The sequence below is a fragment of the Protopterus annectens genome, chromosome 11.part0 (assembly GCF_019279795.1).
Source record: "Protopterus annectens isolate FY-2018-M chromosome 11.part0, PAN1.0, whole genome shotgun sequence".
Taxonomy (NCBI): Eukaryota; Metazoa; Chordata; order Ceratodontiformes; family Protopteridae; genus Protopterus; species Protopterus annectens.
This window is the reverse complement of record NC_056745.1, coordinates 3,125,607-3,149,832: the sequence shown is the minus strand read 5'-3', so window position 1 is coordinate 3,149,832 and position 24,226 is coordinate 3,125,607. Positions and strand designations below refer to the sequence as shown.

General features: G+C 41.4%; 1 protein-coding gene across 2 annotated transcripts in view; it reads right to left on the bottom strand.

The window, feature by feature from the left end:
• The window catches only part of SPATA20 (spermatogenesis associated 20), a 2,234,575-nt gene that overhangs the window by 589,225 nt on the left and 1,621,124 nt on the right, over positions 1 to 24,226 (bottom strand). For both annotated transcript variants that reach the window (XM_044087351.1, XM_044087352.1), the window contains exon 15: positions 3,341 to 3,421. In XM_044087351.1, coding sequence (XP_043943286.1) covers positions 3,341 to 3,421 — 81 coding nt within the window. The remainder of the gene's footprint in view (positions 1 to 3,340; positions 3,422 to 24,226) is intronic.

The window sequence follows — 24,226 nt, the reverse complement described above, 5'->3', positions numbered from 1 at the left end:
ATTTATGTCTCACTACGGATACTTCACTTACCTATTCCACTCACACCAGCATAGTTGCTGGTAATGTCTTTCTCAGTTAAAATTCTACTGCCCATGTTGCTATGTCTAAAATTGTCCTCTTTCAGAAAATGGAATAAGGATTACCACTGCTAGTCTTTCATTTAGCATTTAATACTCAGACAAAAGACTGCTGAAAATAAAATATGCAGATTCCCTCTGCTTGCAAACTCACATTCCCCACCACTGCAACCGTCTAAGGTGTCTTAAAGGGCTACCAGTAATATTAAGATCAAACTTTCTTCTAGATTCCCTGTTACTTAAACTCTTAAAAAGGTTACTACTCCCAAATCTTTCTTTCAAAAATCAAATATACTCCCTAAGAAATAATCAAGATATTCTCTGGGATTCAGAAAGGGTCATACAAGCGGCAAGTCCTAGTAACAGCAGTCAACCACTCAAGGTCACTCTTTCTGATTCACAGACAGGCCCACCACAGTGATATAACATGTTCAGTAGAATCACTGTGGTTGATTCTGCGTTAACTGATAATATGGTATTCTGGGGGCTCTGGCTAATGGTAATTAACCAAGTGGTCTTCCCTGTAAATGCCTATGGGAAGGAATTGACTCAGTGGAGCATTCTGTGTAAATTAGTAAGCCATCTGTGATAATATTGCATTCCTCCATTATACTCAATTGGGGGAGACTGCATTGCAGTTAAGATTTGGAAAGATCAGTGGAGAAATAGTGGTGGGGTGTACATGTGTATGTATGTGGCAGTGTGCGTGTGTGTGTGTCTGCAGGGTTATGACTGGTGTAGGATGTGTGCGTGTGTGTGTGTCTGCAGGGTTAGGACTGGTGTAGGATGTGTGCGTGTCTGCAGGGTTAGGACTGGTGTAGGATGTGTGCGTGTCTGCAGGGTTATGACTGGTGTAGGGGTGTGTGCGTGTCTGCAGGGTTACGACTGGTGTAGGGGTGTGTGCGTGTCTGCAGGGTTATAACTGGTGTAGGGTGTGTGCGTGTCTGCAGGGTTATGACTGGTGTGTGTGCGTGTCTGCAGGGTTATGACTGGTGTAGGGTGTGTGAGTGTCTGCAGGGTTATGACTGGTGTAGGGTGTGTGCATGTCTGCAGGGTTATGACTGGTGTAGGGTGTGTGCGTGTCTGCAGGGTTATGACTGGTGTAGGGTGTGTGCGTGTCTGCAGGGTTATGACTGGTGTAGGGTGTGTGCGTGTCTGCAGGGTTATGACTGGTGTAGGGTGTGTGCGTGTCTGCAGGGTTATGACTGGTCTAGGGTGTGTGCGTGTCTGCAGGGTTATGACTGGTCTAGGGTGTGTGCGTGTCTGCAGGGTTATGACTGGTCTAGGGTGTGTGCGTGTCTGCAGGGTTATGACTGGTGTAGGGTGTGTGCGTGTCTGCAGGGTTATGACTGGTGTAGGGTGTGTGCGTGTCTGCAGGGTTATGACTGGTGTAGGGTGTGTGCGTGTCTGCAGGGTTATGACTGGTGTAGGGTGTGTGCGTGTCTGCAGGGTTATGACTGGTGTAGGGTGTGTGCGTGTCTGCAGGGTTATGACTGGTGTAGGGTGTGTGCGTGTCTGCAGGGTTATGACTGGTGTAGGGTGTGTGCGTGTCTGCAGGGTTATGACTGGTGTAGGGTGTGTGCATGTCTGCAGGGTTATGACTGGTGTGTGCGTGTCTGCAGGGTTATAACTGGTGTAGGGTGTGTGCGTGTCTGCAGGGTTATGACTGGTGTGTGTGCGTGTCTGCAGGGTTATGACTGGTGTAGGGTGTGTGCGTGTCTGCAGGGTTATGACTGGTGTAGGGTGTGTGTGTGTCTGCAGGGTTATGACTGGTGTGTGTGCGTGCCTGCAGGGTTATGACTAGTGTAGGGTGTGTGCGTGTCTGCAGGGTTATGACTGGTGTGTGTGCGTGTCTACAGGGTTATGACTGGTGTGTGCGCGTGTCTGCAGGGTTATGACTGGTGTGTGTGCGCGTGTGTGTGTGTGTGTGTGTGTGTGTGTGTAGAACTGTCAACATGATTGCTGGAGGCTGACCGAGAAGGAGCTCTTTTGCCAACATGATGCACAGGCCACCAGTAGTAATTACCAATGAAAAGTAATGTTTGGCTCAGTAACTATTTGAAATCTCAAGACCTGCTTTGCCAAGTCCATAGATGTGAAGACTGAATGGCCAAAAATATGGATTAACATATACCAATTCCAGGTTTGCCATTTCTTAGAATATTCCCTTTTCTCTGAAATACAGTGATCTCAGAATTGGTATATGTACATTCAGGGAGTGTGAAGGGCTTGTCCTCCAGCAAAAAAGAAGTTTAAAATAGAGCAGAGCAATGTTTTATATTTGTTGCTCTTCTGCATTTTTGGTCCTTTTTTTGGCATGTTGTGACTCAGCATTTGGAGTCCTGACATTCAGAACTGGTGGTAATTATAGGCTATTCAGAGACATGCAAATTAGCCGATAATGAGGTTTTCCTCATTGCAGCTAAAGCTGTCTCTGAATCACAATTTATGTTAACATGTAAACTGAGCTACCTGCAGAAGGCAGTCTGCACTAGTGCCAGGGTTTTCTTTCTGAATCCTAGAGCCGGTCTCTCTAAGCTGGCCCCCCCTTTAAAATGATCTTTTGAGAGCATACCCTTTTCTAGGCTTGGCCCAGCATTATGGAATAAACTCCCTCCTAAAGCTAATGCCCAAGACTCACTCCAAAGGTTCAAGACTGCTCATTTCAAACATCTCCACAATGAGGTAACTTCTAATTGCTTTAGAGACAATGGTTAACAATATTTCTCAATTGTCCAACAGTGTCCTTCCACTTAATCTCTGAATTTGTGCTAATGTAATCACAATGAAACACTACATATCAACCTTTTTATTTCTTGTATATCTGGTTATTACTAAGCAGTGCAATACTGTGCGTCACTCTTTAACCACTGTGAAAATGTATGTAATGCGGAAATGTAATAGCAATGCTTCTTTTCTCTTGATTCCACATCTTAAGACTATGTACTGTGTCTACTTGACTGTGGCTTATAGGTTAACTTTCTTATCTGTATGTACTATATTGCAATTTATACTCTGTATTCTTGCATTTTGACTGGGTTTTGGCTGAATTGGGTCTTTGAACTAGCCTGTTTACCCAGTCACCAAATGGTAAGTAAACAAATATTCCTTCTTACTGAATATATGCTCTTTCTCTGTATTTCTTAGAATTTCAGTTCATTCGCTTGCAGGACATGTTTTGAAAATACTTCAGATAAGATGCACTCAGACATACTCACAGTTTCTACCTTATGAGGTGCAAGACATACTCCCAAGTTCCTACCTTATGAGGCATATAATGGGAATTGATGCAGCTAATCAGCTTCTGCGTATCTTCTTCTGCAGGATCACCACAGATGACAATCTGCCAGGAGACAGAGAAAATAATAAGCATCGGCAAGTGCAACTTTTAAAAGGTCAGAGAAATAAAAGTTTACTAAACTCCTAATTACATGATGTACCACAATAGGTATCCTTGTATGATGATATGAAATGTGACACTGTGGTTGAGTTTTTTTTTTTTTTTTTGTTAAAATCTTGAGAACACAATCAGTGATTAACAGAAGCATTGTCATGCTCACTCACGCTTAAGTCATCAATAAAAAACAATAAAACAAGATTACAAACTATCTGCAGTTTGACTTCAACCAGCCAGTGAAAGGGATGAATGGATCATAAGCGTTTGATAACCTGGGCAGGAAGGGCCAAAAAAATGTAAACCGTAACCTTAACATCTTCTTTGAAAGGCCTTCAGCTTTGTAAACTGCTTGGTATTCCATAATATCTTTTACACACACACACACACACACACATACACACACACACACACACACACACACACAAGAGAGAGAGAGGCGGTAAAAGGAAAGTTGTCATTCACATAGTTATCAGGGGTATTTGTTGGGCCCTTTCTCCTAATTCCTGCAAATAATGTCAGGCACAGCCAACAATAGTAGCCCCTATACATGTGCATGTCTGTGCCTGCACAGTTGCAGCTACAAAGTAAAATGCTTGCTAAGTACACTTCTTATCACAACCAAAATGCTGTTGACATTTCTTTTTTTTCCACTGTTATCCACTCAGCCTCTCCTAGATGTCAGTATTGCAATGTCCATACCAGTTTCCTTCCTGCCAGAGTCAGCATCAGCTGCTCTCTCTCATGTAAGTCTAAACAGTAAGCAATTTAGAAAAGAAAACCCCACAGGGCACTTATCTGTAATGGTCAAAAGCGATCACCTGGTCTTTAACGATCTGGAATTTGGTCGTCTGAAGAAACGCGATGCAGAAGTGGAATGGGCGTCCGATGATCACTGCGGCAGAAAAATTCTGATGAGGGTACGTGTGGATGTCACTTTTATACCTAATGTCGGTTTATGGCCCTGGTAAGAGACGTCACACTTACCTTCCTGAAACAAAGACTTTGGTATACTGGCCGGACGGTGACGCTACGAGCAGCAACTCCCTACCATTAAGAATACTACAACATGAGAATAGAAGGGCATCAGTCTTTAGTCTAAAATACTTAGTGTTCAATGACTAAAGAGAACCTAAAGCTGAAGCCTAACACTTGGGATTACGTTCACAACCTGATGTGGCGCAGTCAATCACAGAGCTGAAAATAAATGAAAGACCAGGCCAAATGGTTAAGGACCAAAGCAGTCATGCCTCTGTTACTGCAAAAATCAAATTAGCTATTGTAATACTGACACCCAGGGGAGGCTGGGTATATGGCATTACAAAAAATGAAATGCCTTGCATACGAATGGTAGTGCTTAATTTTGGACAACAGTACTTTCACACAGTGACAAGAATTGCTTCAACATGGTGATATGAACAGAATCCAATTAGCTTTAGCCGTGGTACTCCACTGCTGTTCTGCTCTGTTCCCAGACATGGTTATAAATGAGGACAGTACCTACATATCAGAACATGACAGAGTTCAACATGAGAAGAGGAAATATCTGTGTATGACAGATTAAAATAACATTACATTTTCTAGCAATACAAGTGGATAAATACAATTGCGGAGGTGTTCTATATGTACATAAGAAAATGGCTGTTTTTTTAATCTCTGAAGCCATTTTATTAAAATATATTTCACTGTGTATTTTTTAAAAGACTGAATAAATTATTGTGAAGGGAAATAAATAACATTTGACAACAAAAAGTCACCTAGAATTAACTTTATTACTGTGATTAGTTTACTTTTTTGCTTGTTTTTAACATATTTTCATTTAATTTTCTTTTCTTTCCCTCCTCCCATCATAGTTAAGGTAACACAAGGTCTGTATGAACAGCTGCTGCATGTGGAAATGGAACACAGATAGCAGGTGGGAAAGAAAAGGAAGAAAAACAGGGCACAGAGATTCATTACAGCTTTACATAATATACCACCCTGGGGAGATAGTTTACAAACATAAGCTTACTCAATCCATTACTCTGGCTGAGAAGTTATTTTGGGGCCACACTTGAAATGAAGCATAAAAGGCAAATAACACAGCATCCTCTTAAAACAGCTCCAAGCTTGCATCCACAGACAGACTGGAAAAGTTCCATTGCCTGGTAAGGCAACACCAATGTTAAGGCACTCGTATTTAACTAAATCTGTTTTTGTTTAACAGATCAGGTGCATTTTTATGGACCCTCTAGCAAAAAAGGTTCCCAAGCTCCAGTGATTTACTCGGTGAGAAAGATGAAGGTAATCTTTCAATGCTTTATCATATGTGTAAGTATGCAGCCATCTGCTTGCTAGCAAAATGTGTGTACAGTTAAAACTTCTGAAAATTTTAATGGCAGTTAGGGTGTCTTAGTAAAACATAATTTGAAGCACAAATGCTCTGAGAGCTAAGAGCTGTGAACTGGGATGTAAAAGATAACAGTCCTTCACTACTCCACTACATAAAGTACCCATGATATTTCTGTAGCAGCACACTCACTGAATATGTGCTGTGCAGTTTCTAACATATGAGAAAACAGAGCTTGTCCACCTCTAAACTGACCCATCCTAACCATTACTGGACAACACGGTAGTAGGTGGAAGTGCTAAAAGGCTGATGTTGATGACGGTCACCTAGTACTGCATCTGCTGTTTTTCGGCACCATTAGAAGTGTAACTTAAGCTGAAGAAACTATCCTCCAGAACAGACAAATTGAGGTTGAAGGGAAAGTCTGACAGTGTTGGCAATACAGACAGAGTAGTCTGCCTGAGTGACAGATGGAGTAAAAAAAAGCAAACCTCTCCTCTGCATGTTAGCAACAACAATGGCGCTAAAACATAATGTGGAACTGAAGAGTATGGCAGGATTACTGATGAAGGTGGATAACAGCTGTACAGTGTTACTGAGCCATGACCAACAAACTGCAACTAAACAGGAAAGAGTCTTGACCAACAAACTGCAACTAAACAGGAAAGTGTCTTTTGAAGGAGAAAAATAAATAAGATTGAAAGCAGAAGCAAGAGGGAAAATGTGCACTTAAATGACCTTACAAAAAATGTGAGAAGCCTGACATGAATGACAGCTGGAGAAGGTCCCAGGAATGCCAGGGATAAAAAATAGTGCTGGGCAAAGCATACTAGATGGGGTACCTGTCCCAAGGGACAACAAACTAGAACAGGTAAAGTTCCACCATTTTAAATTCAAGCAACAGGTGTTGAAGAGGTAGCAGGAGTCTTTTTTTTTTTTTTTTTTTTTTTAGGAAGACTGCACTGATAAAGTGGTCAGGGATTCCTTCTTGGCACTATACAGATTATGTGAGGCTTAAGATCAATGTGAGAGCTGTGGCAAGCAGGGGTTAGAAGACGAGTGGGCCTCTCGGCAGTGTCTGTATTACTTGGAAAGGGGAAGTGGACTTTTTTGACAGTGGTAGAAACACTGCAGATAGCGAGGCAGGTGTTAAAAGTTATAATCTAGACACGTTTCCCCACTGTGGTCTCAGCATTCATTACAGAAAGTGGAATTTAATGGGAGAAGGCAAGGGAAGGAAAGAGGAGGGCAAACATGGAGCATGGTGCCATAGGAGGAAAGGTTCTGGGTCCAAAGAATAATGAGTTGCAAGAGGAATGAAACTGGATGTCACAACAGAAATCTGCATACCAAGGAAGGGATGATTAACAGGTAAGGCCGAGTTCAAAGTCATCCAGGAAGAGAGGTCACTGAAGCAATTGTAAGGAGGAGGAGAAGAGCAAAATGCAGCATTCCAGTGAGGGAGCGCAAAATAAGATGAGTGGGTGACAGTCATTAAATGAGGAAAGAAGGAACAATAACAGGGATTTCCAGTGGTTGAGGGATGCTATGAAGAGGAGAAACTGGAATCTTAGCATTACAAAACATACATATCAAGTGAAGTGTGTATGCCAGTGATTTATAATGATCTTTCTTGTATTTTGCCTCTTCTCTTTTGGTTTATGTTCATATGATTGCCGATGTATCATGTCTGCTGTTCATCTGTTCATGATGGATGGGTGATGACAGTAAAAGAGGTCAGCAAACATAAGGGAGAAGAATGTCAGAGAGGAATGAGGGCATCCTTCTATGAGAAGAAGAAATGCTGAAGGCCTCCTGTGACAGAGTCGTGCAGAGTTCAGTGTGAATGATGGAAAGGAGAATGACTGAAGGAAGAAGGGAAGATGGATACTTGTCCACTAAAGCTGTCAAAGCTGGGCAGAACTGTGGGCAATTATATTCTGTGGAAGCACCAGCTTTGTAGTATGCTAATTTCTTTCTGTGTTTCTTGTCATTTACTGTTGATTGGCGCTATGAGTATGAAGAACTGTCAAGTTCCTTTTGGCAGTATTAAATTGTGGTCATAAACAATCAGGGAACCATCAAAATGTATAATATAAATGGAAAGGGAAGCATGCACAGATAGAAACTACAGATGCTGGACACTTGCCCCCAAAGGCTGTGAAAGGGGTAACTCATATATTAGCAATTAACATTATAGTGATTACAAAGCCCATAGGGTTTCTATAAACACAAAGTGAAAAATTATACAGCAACCCACATTATAAACAATGTATTGCATTTTCTTTGGAACAAAGAATGAATTCAGGCTTTTTTGATCATAAATGCTGTAGTGCGGGGTGACACATTATAACAGTATCAATTTTACTTAAACTGCCACAATACTGAGGAGCATGTAGCATGCTGTATATGGGAATGGGTGATGGCAATGTGTATGAATTGCAGCTAGACTGGGAAACATACAGTGAGGCTGATGCTGTCCTGGGCTATACAGATATACTAACCGCAGTACATGTGAGGGGACATGGAAATGGAATGGATGGGGGGATGTGATGGATGAAGAATATCATCACTGAACATGGCTGGCTACTGTTGGCTCCATCCAAAAAATGTTATGATGTAGGCAGTTAGATGTGTATGTGAGACAGACAGACAGGGAACAGCTACAACAAGACTGCAAATGTAAGGGAGAAAGCTTGCTGAGTGGTTTGCATATTATTTTGAATGCAAGGGGCATGCAGAGCTGCTAACGGTGGAAGTAATGATGAAAGCATGGTGTACCAAGCTGAAGTGTGTGTGTATGTGTATGTATGTGTGTGTGTGTGTGTGTGCGTGAATAATGGCAGTATGCCAATGAATTTATCATGTAAGACTCGAGAAGGGGAAAGCACTGTTCTCCATGATGCCTGAAGGAGGTTGGAAAAAGGTACATTTGGGGATATAGGTGAAAAACTAAAGATAGAGCTGGAAGAGGTAAATGTTGACCGACAAAGGAGGGTAGGATAAGACCATATCTGGTTCAACAGGATGTGTGGATGGTGACAGGTGGAAGGAACCAGGCTATGGTGCAAGATGTTGTAAAGAAAATGTTAACACATGACATGGTTTTAAAGACACAGAAAGTGAGATAAATGAGAGAGAGGGTGCTGCTTGGTGCACTCAACTTTGAAATGTATCCAACTGCATACTGTATACAAAAGTTCAACTGCAGTCTACAATTACCAGAATAAAGTTTATGTACCTGGAAGAATTTAAGAGAAAACATCCTGGGGTAGCTATGGGCACAAGTGGAAGGACAGACAGGGCCTGTGAAATTAAAACATGACATATGAGTATGTATTAAAAATGTGTAGATGGTATATTAAGATACCTTTAGTTTATCCATGCAGATTGTCAAGAGGGTGTGCTTAGTCTAGGACAAGAGCTACAAAGAAGATTATCATTGGATATGCTCAAGAAGCACAATAACTCAAAGTACAAGACTATGGTCAGTAACAAAAAAGGTCCTGCTTTTCAGTCATCTGATGGGATTACTGGGGTTACAATGTCAATGGTAAAGGACCTGAGCAGATGGGTGGAAGCAGAGTAGGATAAGCTAGCCAAGTGTCTCAAAAATCTTACAGCATGCCTTCTATGCTTAACTACTTGGTATACTTTACTTGTAAATTATTAATTTTGGCTGTGTTCTTAAGTATGTTAGTAAACCATGCCTTCATTATTTTTGTGAAGTTTTTCTCCCCAAGCCTCTACTGAAAAGAGGACTTATGCCCATCGAGACTTTCCTGGTTAACAAATGCAATTTATAAGTAAATAACTTGGAATAGAAAGGCTAAGTCAATGGCAATGGACAACAAATAATGTAAAGGGGACAGGTTGGCAAAAGGACCAAGAGAGGGTTTCCCTACTTATTTACAAGCAGAGATGGTATAGAACTGTACAATTTATTAGTGTGTTTTTTTTAACTGGTTTACTAATGGATCTTTTTTGTATTCTTCCCAGAGGTACAAGATATAAGGGAGGCAATTGTTACAGTAAATAGTAATAGAAATTAAAAATATGTACACACAATTTACAAGTACAATTATACACATTTCAGCTTAATGATATGGTTAGATAACCTATACGAAAGTACAAGAACTATTTCAGATTACAACATATGCACTTCATCCAAACAAAGTTGAAGTCTCAAAGAGGAACAAGGTCCTTAAAGTGAGGTCTCAGCAGGAAAACACCCCTTATAAAGTCTGTACTCACTTTCTAAGACACTAGGGAAGAAGAGTTAAAGATCTGGAGAAAATTTAAAATAGCTACTGAATGGACCCTCGGAGTAGAAAAATCAACCCTTATCAAAAATGTTAGCCAGAATCTGCAGAACAGCAGGAATAGGTGCCACATAAGGTCTACTCCCTGCTGAGTGATCCACAAAAAGAATTTTATCCACTCCCTTATATATCTTACTAACAAAAGATTTGTTTTGGGCTGCTGTTAGGATTTGGACAATCCCATGAGTATAAAAAAGGTTCTTGCAAATTAGACTGTAAAAACACTCATAGACAGAAAGTTCATGGACGGAAGAAAGAGTAGAGACTTGGATGAGGTAAAATTGTCAGTCTTAAAGGGATCAGTGGAAAGGCATAAAGTAACCGTGGAGACCACTGGTGGACTACAACATTGAAGAGTGAATGACCTTATGAAGAGAAAAGGGAAAAACAGTTATTGCACTGATTATCTGGGGTTTGCAAAGAAATTTCAGCAAGTCCAGCTCCAGAGAGAGAAAGTTATCCATGCTACTACCATGCTAAGGGAACCACTTGTGTAGCATCAGTAGGCATCTGCAGAGCCTGTCCGCTAACAAGATGGCTTGACCAGGGATGTGCATTGTAAATTTTCAATATGAATGGACTACATTTTCCATAGCCTCTCACATTCTCTCAAAACAGAGACATGGATCTGGTTCCCACCTTGCTTTTTGATTCATCGCATTACTGACATATTGTCAGGGGGTACTGTATTGGGCTTTGGAGGAAAATGGTCCTGAAAAGCAGCAATGCCAGCAGAACCACAGTCATCTCCAGGATTTTTGTGCAAAGAGACCTCCTGTTGAGTCAACATCCCTTGGACTGTCTGCTCCAAACAATGCCTCCCCATCCCAGGACAGACATGCCCATGGAGACTGTGACTTGGGGGGACCTCTCTGAGTGAATGATGCCACCAGTAGAGATGCCTGCAACACACTTTGGATAAACAAATGACTCTTGCCGATGAAGAGTACAATGAAATATTCTCATGCTGAACCTTACAAATGATCCCAGATGAATGGCTGTTTCTATAAACCCCAGTATATTTAGCATTAGTGCTGTTGGCAGAGAGAGACATTACAGGAGTAACCATACTGTTGACTGGATGGATATTATCCTGACTGACGGAAGTCTGTCCAATTTCTGTAATCTGTCTTAGTACCAGTCTATGAATATTTCTTCTTGTGACACCCCCAACAAGGACTTCAGTGTTCACTAAAATTAAGGGCAAACAAAGCTAAAGTAAGTAGTCCCTTGTACGAGTCAATGGCTCCCATGTGGTGGTGACCAGGAGCCATTCTAGACAAGGGATCAGTCTTATTCCAAGCAGTCCTAAGTAAGCTGTAACCACATTTGGTGAACAGCCAGGGGTTGTGATGAGATCAAGCAGCATAGCTCTGAACTGGATCTCACAAAGAAGAGCAGAAGCTTCTTGGATGTTTTGACTATGTTTATGTTTATAAAGGCATACTGGAAATCCAAAGAGCATATCCTGTCTCCCTCCTAGAGACATGAAAAGACTGACTAAACTATGACCATCTGGAGCTTCTTACATAAAGACTTAAGCTGCTGAGATTGAGGATTGGCCTGAGGTCCCTTACCTTTTGAGCGACTTAAAAAGAATTTGGAATAAACCCCAGACCATTTTGTCTGTGGAAAAACATTTGGAAGGCCCTTTTTGCAAGGAAGTTGAAAGCCTCCATCTTGGCTGCCTACTCCTGGTGGGGCTAATACAGTAAAACACAGAACTAATGCATATAAAAAATGAACCCTTCACTAAAAGTTAAAAATTAAGAGGAGAAGGGAACAGTTTGAGGTCTATCAAAAAAAGGTCCCAACACAGAAGCAAGAGAGGGAAAGGGGAAAATAATTAAAGTATTGTAACGTAAATAGTAACCAACAAACTACCAAAAGCGACGACTAACTATATTTTTTATACAAATTAAACAAAAATGCACTCATCTCCCACTTGTGAAAAGATATGAGAAATAAATGCTTGGCTGAGGGTCACCCATCCAATGCAATCAGAGGAAAATGAGATCTGGAGAGTGAGGTGCATTGTAGGAGGGAGGAGAGAAGCTCAAGCAGCAATACTGTTTGATGTGGGTAAGATTTATAATTACAATACGGAAGATAAGACAGGAAGGTGAATGTAGCAGATAAGAACAGCAGGGTAAGGGGGGAGAAAGGCTAAAAGATACTATTTTGAGAAAATGCTGAAATAGTATTGCCTGCAGCAATACTATTTGATGTGGGTAAGATTTATAATTACTATACGGAAGATAAGACAGGAAAAAGGAAAGTGTATGTAGCAGATAAGAGCAGGAGGATAAAGGGGGGGAGAAGGGCTAGAAGATACAGTTGAGAGACTTATATGCTCATTTTGGTGTGAAAAACAATGTGGAAATAGTTATACAACTTTATTAAACGGGTTACTTTACACGATTACTGTATTAATGCATTGAATTGTGCATACTTGAGTTTATTAGTTCTACTCAGGATTTAGGATGGAAGGGAATGGATTTTACATTTAATGGGACAGAGTGACAGATTTTAAGAGCAAGTACTCAAACACTGCTTAGCAGGTCAGATCTTATTTAGTGGGGCTTGTAGATGAGCAGTAGAAGGTGTAAGACTTCAGGCTGTAAGAGACTATTTCCTCTGACAGTATCAGCACAAATGTGGATGAGTGTAAACTGATTAATTTCTACATAAATGATATGATTAGTAGGGTAAATCTGAATTTTGACTGGGAGCTTTTTGAGTTTGACAGCAAGAAGCACTGATATTGTCTTTCAGGTGCAAAGGTTATAGAGTTGCATATTCTAATTTATTTATTTATACTTATTTACCAAGATAATCTGTCTGGGCTGTGCCCCTTAGCAGCTGAGACTTAGGGAGAAAAAAAGTGAAAACAATGATTACTTTTGTACTTAGAAAACAATAAGAACTTTACAATCAAATGAAGGCTTTGTATATATATATATATATGTGTGTATATATATATGTGTGTGTATATATATATATATATATATATATATATATATATATATATAGATATATTACACACACACACACACACACACACACACACACACACACACACAGCGTCTATATTACCTGATCAAACATTTAGGTAGGAGGGAGGGAGGGAGGGAGGGAGGGTGGCCTAATGGTTAAAAGTGTTTGCCTTAGAAACACAAGGTGCAGGGTTTGAGTCTCACAAGGGATAATTGGCTAGGCTTAAAATGGCTCGTAAGGGCAGTTAGCTTAGTACTAACCTATGAACCTATGAACCTATAAACGTTGATCTGGTAATATCGAAAAATTAAAACAGAGAACGGCCGATTTAATGTAGGGAATGAATTCCTTCGGCCACCAAAAAATGTTTTAAACCAAAATGAATTGAGGGGCTTCACCCCCCCCCCCCAACTAAATATACCAACTCCTAGATCACTCTACAGTGGGGAAAAGGGAAAAATCTGCATAATTGCCAAGGGAATTCTTTCCCTGTGTTAAATCAGCCATTCACATTTTTTTGCTTTTGTTATTACCAGATCAACGTTTGGGGCAGCCACGGTGGTGAAGCGGTTAGCGTTGCTGCCTCACAGCAAGAGGTTCTCCGGTTCAATTCTCGGCTCGGGTGTCTTCTGTGCGGAGTCTGCATGTCCTCCCTGTGGTCGTGAGGGTTTCCTCCGGGTGCTCCGGTTTCCTCCCACTTCCTAAAGACATGCAGTAGGTGGATTGGACACTCTAAATTGGCCCTAGGTGCGAGTGTGTGCGTGTGTGTGCCTTCTGTGGAAGGTTGGCGCCAGGCTGGCAACTTGACACTGTAAAACTCCACTGCCAATCATGAGCGGACAGATGATCTGCTGTGTCGACCCCTAACCGAGAAAAGCTGAAAGAAGAAGAAGAATAAGATTATCAGATCTACGTTTAGGTATTCACTAATCTAAATGTTCTATCAGGTAATTGGAACCCTACAAACATCACATGTGTCTGAAGTAAATCAATAAGTATGAATTCTGTCACAAGAAATACAGATCAGGTTATTTAAATTTGTGCAAGGTGGTAGAATTCAGATAAAATAATCCAGTATATGTAAGAATCTGGAAAACTTACAGGGAACTGTATTTGTATGTGTGGAGTAGAGTAGAGCACTTCTGTAGACGTGAGAGAGAAGAAATTTATGGTTTAAAAATTGGAAAGAGTGAGAAGGAGTGAGTAGAGGGGTATGTAGAAGATGGAAGAATTATGGAATGAGAATCTGGAGAGAGTAGGTGAAGAGAAAGTTGAGGGGGACGAATGGGTCAGAGGAGAGGTGTTCGAATGTAATGACAAAAGACATGAAGAGAGTGAACAGCATGTATGTTAGAGCAGTAATTTGGGAGAAAAGAATAACCAAGGTAAAGTACCCAGAAAAGGAACAGCTAGCACTAGAAAGGTCCAATGTTTTAATAAAGCCAAAAAGACACAGTAACACACTAACGCATACACTGTACTACAAAGTGTTTTTGTCAGTATTCCAAAGACTTCATCAGATGCAGGACTGGAAACCAACACTCTGCTTTATATGCAAGCTCATTTCTTCCTGTGCATGCACAATGAACAGAGGGGTAGAGAACCTAAAGCAGTTAAAGGATGGAGATTCTGACAAAAACGTTTTGCATTACAGTGTACGCGTTAATGTGTGTTACTGTGTGTTTTTAGCTTTATTAAAACATCGGACCTTTCTAGTGCTGGCTGTTCCTTTCCTGAGTACTTCAACTTGGTCATTTGGTTTTATTCGGTACCTGGAACCTCATTGCTTTGGGAGAAAATAATGTTACAGTGATTAGTGGTTAGTTACAGGTACAGTGATTAGTGGTTAGTTACAGGGCATTATTCTAACTGGTATTAAAACATAAGATATCTGATGTGATTTGTAGTTGAGACAATTTTTGCAGTTTGGATATGATACTGAAAGTTTAGTTTTGCATTTAGTCAGATGTATATGCATTTACATTGTTGGACTATCTCTGTAGGGTTTAGATTATTGAAAAGAATATGTGTGTGTGTGTGTGTGTGTGTGTGTGTGTGTGTGTGTGTGTGTGTGTGTGTGTGTGTGTGTGTGTGTGATGTCAAGTTGTGCTCATGCAGATATATTTTGATAGTAGCATAAAGCCATTCTCTAGGTCACTGTGTCTTTGTTTACAGGGAAAGTGCCTGAGCATTCAACAACCATGTCATCTGTGTACAGAATGAACAGGAGGAGGAAAAAATAAAGAATAATAATATGGAATGCAAATGTAATGCAAAGAAGGGTCTTGGTGGTATCCCATACAGCGGCCACAATGGCAAGCTGTCCGAATGGCAGTACTGGTGTTTGTTTCAAGAGCATCTGTGGTAACCGCATGGCCTTGGGCTGAGAAAAAAACAAAAGGATGACCCACTGGAACCTGCTGTGATTTCAGCCACCAAGAAATATGTTGATGGCATATACTGGTATGTTGAATGGGATAATTCATAGGGTGAGAAGAAACTGACTATCAAACCAACAAGATCAACTAAAGACTCCTCCAAAAAAAAAAAATGGCCAATGGCACAAGACAGACAGTCACAGACATCAGGCCAAGAAGCAGTAGTACTATGGAAGCTGTTGGCCTCTGAGAAAGTGAAACCTGACTGGCTTGAATCCATAAAGCTAGAAATCTGGAGGGGACAACTTGGCAATTTGGCTGGTAGTGTCCAGATGGCATCCAATGAATTTCATAGCTTGCATTGGTTCTAGATTGGACTTGTAGTTGACTGTGATCTCCAAGGATAAGCATAATTTGAGCAGATTGTCCCTAAGGATGCTATAAGGAGCCAGTCATCCAGGTAAGGAAATATCTAGGATACCTGCAGCCCAAGTCAGACTGCTCCAACTGTCATCCTCTTGTTAAACCCTCCAGGGGGCTGTGATGAGATCAAAGGACAGAGCTCAAAACTGATAATGACTTGCTGCCAGAGAGAAGTGCAGGAACCTCCTGGAAAGCCTATATTTATGTGGCAGTAGGCTTCTTTGAGGTACACTGAGCACATCTAGTCATTCTTATGCAAAAGAGAGAAAATGGACTGCACCATTACCATCTGAAATGTGGTCTGTTTCACATAACAGTTCAATTTGTTTAGGTCCAGAATGGGCCTGAGATCTTTGTTTTAATTTGGCAGTAAAAAGAATCATGTAGACACCAGATCTTCTAGCTATAGTAGCTTGATTATTGACAGAGCAGTTGCCAAAATAAAAAACAGGGAGGGAGATAATTACCCCAGGTGCAAAAAAGTTGGTAATACATATGATGGAAGTCAGACTGAGATTTATTTTGTATCTACTTATAGTTGCTTTAGTGACATTCTAACAGGTTTGGTGAAATACTATTGGCAGTACATGCAATGCAATGGAGATTCTCAGTTATGGTTAACTGAGAAACGTAAATTCTCATTTAGGGTGGGGAAAAGTTTAAAAAACTTTCTAGTGAAAGGTAAATTTATTATGCCTAATGTTAATGTATATAATTTGAGATTTAACTTTGGCACCTATGTATGTAGTAGATGTAAGGCTTGTAAACATATTTGACTAGTTTTGGGAATATTGGTGGACGTAGATCTGCAGTGAAAAGTTTTTTCAAATGTGATACCACTGGTATAATCTATGCCCTGAAATGTCCATGTAACAAATTTTATATTGGTCAAAGTAAGACTTCTTGAGCATATAAGAGATATAGAAAACTTTAAATAAACTAGTTTTGTGGCAGTTCATATTCATCAAGCACGTCAGGGTTCATCTGTGGGTTTACAAGGCACCGCTTTAGAAAAAGCTGATGGTAATAATTGTGAATTTACTGACACTTATTTTAAGAATAAACTTTTATATAAAGAAGCCATCTATATTCTTAAATTTGATACTCTCATACCGCATGGTATGAATTCTGAACTCAATTGGAAGGTTCTCCTTTAATTATGCTTGTGATTTTCTTTAATTGACTTTTTATTGAATAATAGATTGTGCTATTTATATGGAGTGTTTTTTTTGGGAGTGTTTTCTCCTTTGAAGGCATTCCAGCCGAGACATCAGAGAGTGAAGAGAGTGAATAAAATACTTCTGGATTCTACTGGGTTACTGGTCTTTTGGTTGTTTCTTTATTTTGTTTTAGTTGTGTATTACCAGATCGTGTTTTGTCTGATGTCACTACTTTGATGACTATTTGAAAGCAGCTTTTGTCTTTCTGATGCAGCTTCCCTTAGCTTTCCAGGTAGACCCTACCTCTCTCTACTCCTTCACTATATCTCTCGCTTTCTTGCTGGTGACATCCACCCCAACCCTGGACCTGTCTCTAACATCAATCTCACCAAACTCTCCACTCATCCCATGAAACTAAAGTCCATTCGCCTCACTACACTTAATGCACAAAGCCTTAGAAACAAAATCCCTAACCCTCCATGTCTGGCTGTCCCATAACCACCCCAACATAACCGCCATTTCTGAAACCTGGCTAAAATCCTTTATAAAAGACAATGAAATTCTACCACCTGGATACCAAAGCATTCGCAGTGACAGACTTCACAAAAAGGAGGTGGAATAGCTATTATCTACCCCTCATCCTTTACCATATCTCCCTATACCAATAAAATACCAACCTTTGCCAACGCTGAAATTACAATAGGTCTACTAAAAATAAACAACCACAAGTCCATATGTATCGCTGCCCTCTATATTCCCCCAGGCGATAACATCAAACTACTTGAAGACATCTTATCCTGGTTTTCCTCCAACATAAAAAATGAAACCTATATCCTCGGTGATACCAATATCAAATGGACCACTATTAACTCTGAAGCCACTTCCCACACAATCAACATGTACAATTTCTCCCAACTAATACATTCTCCAACCAGACCAAATAAAGATGGTACCTCTGGAACCATCATTGACTGGATCCTAACAACTCACCCATACCATATCACCAAAGCAGGAGTAATAACCAGACCCTCTCAGTGATCACTTACCAGCCTTCACCGACCGGCTCCCATCTCCTCTACAAAAACACCACCACTACATCCAAACCCGTAACCTCTCCTCTTACAACCCTCTAACTTTCTCAGAATGCCTAAAGCATACTGACTGGTCCCTTCTAAAAACCCTTCCTCTAGATGATGCTGTATCCTATTTCAACCATTCATTCCTAACACTTCTCAACCAGCAAGCCCCCCTTGAACCAAATGCATCAAAACCAATACCTGCCCATGGTTATCAAAAGAAACGAAACTAGCCATGCACCAAAGAGACAAAAAATGGAAACAATATCAAAAACAAAAAAAAAAAAAACACAACTCCCTCCTAGAGTTTAAGCAACTTCGAAACTCTACAAAATAACTAAAGGCCGCAATCCCAAAAAAATCTGGGGCTCTATCTCATCCATTCTGCACCCTGCTAATAAAAAAAACCCCTGTCCAAATCCCACCCTCACTGACCTTGACACAGCCACCCAATTCAACTCATTCTTCATAGACTGTATAGCTAAACTATCCACCTCCTTCCCTTCCCCTTCCTCCAGCCTCAGCCCCTCCAGCCCCAACCACCACCCCAATCACCTTCCTTCTTCCTCAACACCCTTCTACCTAACTCCCATTTCCACATGGACTATAAAAAGACTTCTCAAACTCAAACCCTGTCGCAATGCACCAGACAATCTTCCACCTTCCTTCCTCAATTTGCAGACAGCATCGCCTATCCTATCTCTATTCTTATAGCTAGATCCATACAAGAATCTTATGTTCCTTCTATCTGGCGCCACGTTTACATCATTCCCCTCCACAATGGTGGCAAAAATACTGATACCTCCAACTTCAGGCCTATTGCCATCCTTTCTCCTCTCTCTAAAATTCTAGAAAAAACTACCCAAGCTCAACTCATGACACATCTAAACCTGAACAATCTCCTTTCCTTTACCCAACATGGCTTCCGCCCTGGCCACAGTACCATGACTGCCCTTTTTTTCCTTTCTTGAAACTATCAACCTTGAACGTGACTCTGTCAAATTTGCATCTGCACTATTTCTTGATCTGTCTAAAGCCTTTGACACAATCTCCCACACCTTACTCATTTCCCAACTCTCCACCCTTAATCTCTCCCACCACCTTAACTTGGTTTTCCAGCTACCTGTCTAACTGCCAACAAGCTATCCAGTGGAAAACTTCAACCTCCCCCTTCCTACCTACACCCACCGGCATCTCACAAGGTTCCGTTCTTGGTCCTCTACCCTTCAATATTTTCATTAACAACTTCCACCACTCCATCCCAGAATCCTCTGTCATCCAATATGCAGATGACTCTGCAATCATCTGCTCAGCTTTCTCCCCATCCAAGCTCCTAGCAAAAACCCAATTAGCCTTTTCCAAAACAGAAACCTGGATGCAATCCAACCATCTGGCTCTAAATGCAAATAAAACTAAACTTATGATTTTTCCCCTACTAAAAACTCCATGATTGACAAAAATTCATTCACCATACACAGCCAGAACAACACTCCCCTTAAACATGTTCCCAACACTAAGCTTCTCGGCATCATCATTGATGAAGAACTAAAATTTTATACCCACATCCACTTTTCAATCAAGAAAACCCACCAAAAACTAGGTCTCCTCTACAAGCACAACCACTTCCTCACCCCCTCAACCAGACAAACCCTTGCATCTAGCTTCTTTCTCCCCTCTCTTATGTATGGTGCCCCCCTATTCACGAATCTCCATCTTGGCTTAATATCAAAACTCAAATCTTGCTACCACAAAATCGGCAAATTTGCAGCCAACTCTAAAAACTCATTCCCACCACTGCCACTCCCTCCACACCCGCAAATGGTTTGAACTACCTAACTGTTTTAGTTATCTACAAATCAACATTCCCCACAAGCTTATCTTTAAACCTGCCAACTGCCCTTCTCTTGCTACATCCTTAAAACCCTATATTCCCAACCGCTTACTCAGATCCAGAAACCAAAATCTCCTTCAGGTCCACAAACCATCACACCCTCCTGGCCACCTACTTCTGTCCTACTCTTTAGCTAAACAGTGGAACTCCCCCCCCCCCCACCTACCAAACCATACCAATTTCAAATCTCAACTATTCTCTCATCTTTCTTCCAAATGGGAATGCCCATGTCACACTCCAACATAACCCCTTTCAAATCCCCTCTCTTTTCTACCTTGCTTTGTAATCTTCTCCATTTACCGTCTACTTTTGCTTATAACTCAACCAAAGTCAATCTGTCCCCTACCAGTGACAGATCTTCTCTATTCTATCTGATGTACTATATTTTCTAAATAAATATACTGATACTTCCTCCATGCACAAGGTTCACCTTACCTACTGAGGGCTAGTAACTATATGTTTAAATGTTAATCTACTAAGGTCTTATAACTTAATGTTTAACCTTTCTGTTTGAACTATTGTTTTCTATTGTAACATGTAAAATGTAATGTATTGGAACTTTTCTCCCCAGGCCTCCACTGAAAACGGGCTCTTTATGGCCCAATGGACTTCCTCAGTCATCAAACTTAAATAAATAAATATGGAACAAAAGAAAGGGAAAGGAGTAGCCTCTGGAAATGACTCTTAGCACCCAAGCATCCAATGTGATAGCCTCTCCCAAGCATCTGGGTGGAAAGTCAAGTGCCCCCCCCCCCCCGAGTCTCTATAGACTTGTGGGTCTCAGCAGACTATTGTGATGCCATTTACTTTTGACATCTTTACAATCAGATTGCTTTGGAGTCTAGTGAGGTAGGCCAAACAGTTTAGCTCATGGAGGGCAAATGTGGCTGAAGTATTTGCATGCTTCTCAAAAAGGACCAGTGGCCAGGACACACTATTTGGGTGGTGGAATGTAGTAATCTCCACAGAGATTTCCTTTCTGGTGGCTACAGTGACCACAACAGTGTCCACCAAGGGACTCTTGCTTCAAACTGACCTAGCCTTTGGCATAAACAATACCTTGTCTGGTTTCCAGAGGATGGGCTTCACCATAACAGGTTCTCTCCAAGCCCTCTGCGAAAAGATCAGGAGGGAATACCACCACAGCATGGATGAAACAACATTAAAGGTCTCAAGAAAACTAGACCCCTCTGAGGAAGGGGCTATAGTGGTCCAACTAGTCATTGTTCCATCAATTCCAGCAAATCACCAAAACAGGCAATTTTAATGGGGGACTTGTGGAACACTTCCCCTTCATCGAGGACAGAATCACTGGTGAGAGACTCCTCATTGGAATCCCTATGTTCACTCTTTATGTCTGCTCTGGGGAGGGGGGGGTGAAGCTAGAGGGACACAGAAGCAGCAAGTGTACCCCTAGCTTGAGGCTCAAGTCTAGTGGTGTGGGCTGTCCCAAACACAACTCATGAAAGCCCAAGGATTCAGATGGGTGAGAGGACTGGGATGGATTTGACTTGGTGACAGAAACCCCAGTCGCAGAGTGAAATAGGATCCTTTCCATGACACGTAATGCCCAATATGAGACCAGTTGGTTGGGACTGCATCTTCTGTGATCCCTAGATCTTAGAGAAGGTCCAATGCCCAACACTGATCCCATTGGATCCAATGTCCAGCCCTGCAGCCGAGATATCTAAATTTAAGGTGCCTACAGGGAGGGATGGCTCCAAAAGCTTCAGTGTCATACCTGACCACAGGACCTTGGCTCTGATCTCACACCCCAAGGATGCACTAGGAGTCAGAAATTCCAAGGAAAAAGCCAAACCAAACTGTCTGCACTGTCAAAGGGATAGGGTATGGCAGAGTTTGAACTGTAGACACTGGCACAAAAGGATGGGCCAGAGGAGAAACAATAAAAGTTGGAGCCGGAGAAGTTCCATCTTTAGAATCTTGGGTGAGGGAATGATTACAAGGTCCATCTTGGCCTTCAGGAAGGTAAGTTATTCCAAGTCAGAATCCCCTACCCTCCTGGCAGACTTGACAGACCAAAACAATGCTGTAACAGATGGCTTGGAGGATCCAGCCTGAAGTAAAGGAAGATCTAGGCAAAGGTTAAGAAGTCTCTCAGATATATATATATATATATATATATATATGTACACATTTGCATTCTTCCTGAACAAATGGGTTATGGATCCAATCCTCGGATCTGACTCGGCTGCATACTTCAGACTTTGGATCAAACTCACAAAGCTTCTCCCTCTACCCACAATGCCCTAGTCCATCCTTAACATTTCAAGTCGAGTTTGCTTCCATAAACTCTAAATTAAGTAATTAAGAAAAGGATAGGTAAAGGAATAGGGCTCAAACCAGGAAATAAACGTTCTAACAAGAAAAACCATCAGGTCACTCCAGAAAATTATAGGAAGGAAGATGGAGGGAGGGGAAGCTGAGGAATGAAAATGGACAGATGCCTAGTTATGGTGAGTACATAATTTTTAAATTTGATGTTGTCATTTTCACTCTTCATCAACAAATGTAACAGAATACCCACCTTCATGGTCAGATCTCTCTCTGTAGCCTTTTAAAGTGTGCCAGATAGTCCAAAGACATCAGAGTGAAGATTGCCAAGGCAAACACTCGCTTTCCAAATCTATCAAGTGCCCTAGACTCTGTTTGGTGGCTAGACAGAACAGCTCTGCTCTGTTATCTCTTTTTTAGTGGCTGCCGCCACCACCACTGCATCTATAGGGACTCCCTTGCTCCAGTGGGGTTCATCTTTTGGAGGGGTTAAAGAACTTGTCTGGGCAACGTGGTATTGGCTCAATAGAATCCAGCTCCTTCCATGCTCCATGAGAAAACAGATCAATAAGCTCATCAACCATGGGGGGGGGTCATCCAAGACGTGGATGGGCCAGAACCAAAACCCTCCAGAAATACTGACGCCTCTGAATAAGGATTATTGGAAGACCAACTACATTTTTGTTTAAGGAGCTCTAATATGTCTCCAAAGGAGACATCTTCAGTTGGTGATCTGGGGGACCCTTCTCTTTCCTTGAATTCAGTATCTTCAGTGACAGATTCCAACAAGGAATCTATGTGCCTCCTCTTGCATGTTCTATTCTGATGGACTTCCTTTGGGGGGGGGGTCAGAAGAGATGAGGAGTTCCTACACTGAACAGAATAGAAGTTAGGTGGAACTGGCTGTCTCTGTGGACTAGGTCTGATGGACTCAGAGCTCAAAACAGAGGACAGAATAGGAGGAACTGAGAGATGGATGTCTAGAATAAGAAAAAGCCCTTTCCACAACCTCAAAGGAAGACAGACCTGGACAAGCTGTGACCACCTAAACCAGAACAGCATTTTCCAATACAGATAAATTATAACTCTGACCTGATCCATGCTTGGAGAAGGAACTGGCCCTAAGCTATCCAGCACAGATGCTTCAAGGGGCAGGGATGGATCTAACATCATCGGAATAGATCCTGACCCCAAGGATCTGACACCAACACTTCAGCTCTGGGATGCTTTACAATATGAAGTATAGGAACAGAACTGGTCAGGGATACTGTTGGAGTTGAATAAGTAACTCTCTTTGAATCTGACTCCAGAACTCTCAGGACTGTCTGATCGTGGGACTACGAAACCAAAGGACAGATCAGAAGGAGAAAATACTGAGAGTACTGGCTGGATGACTCATGGATCCAATAGGAGATGGAGCCAATATAACCCCCATCTGAATTTGAACTCTCAGGAACTTTCACAGCATAGGTTCATAGGTATGTACTAGGCTATCTGCAAGAGGGCATTTATAAGCCTAGCCAGAGTGTGTTGGCTTTCGCCGCCCCATTAATTAATTAACTGATCCTCTGTCAAGCAGAGCCAATGAAGTGATCCCAAGGGTGTATTTTCTGCTACTCATCCACTCGTCAAGGTTTCTCTTGAATAGTGTTAGTGAGGGGCTCTGCCTAATGTAATTTGGAATTTTGTTCCAAAGCATGGGGAGTCTCTGTGACAGGAATCTATCCCTCCAGCATGTTCTATTTATTGTTGTGGTGAGATTTAGCTCACTAGAGCGCGTGGCTCGCAGTGACTTGGATTTCTTTAGGTGGAGCATATCCATGAGTTCTGAGCTGGACATGGCGTTGTAAGTCAGGCAGAGATCACTTCTGAGTAAGCGATAT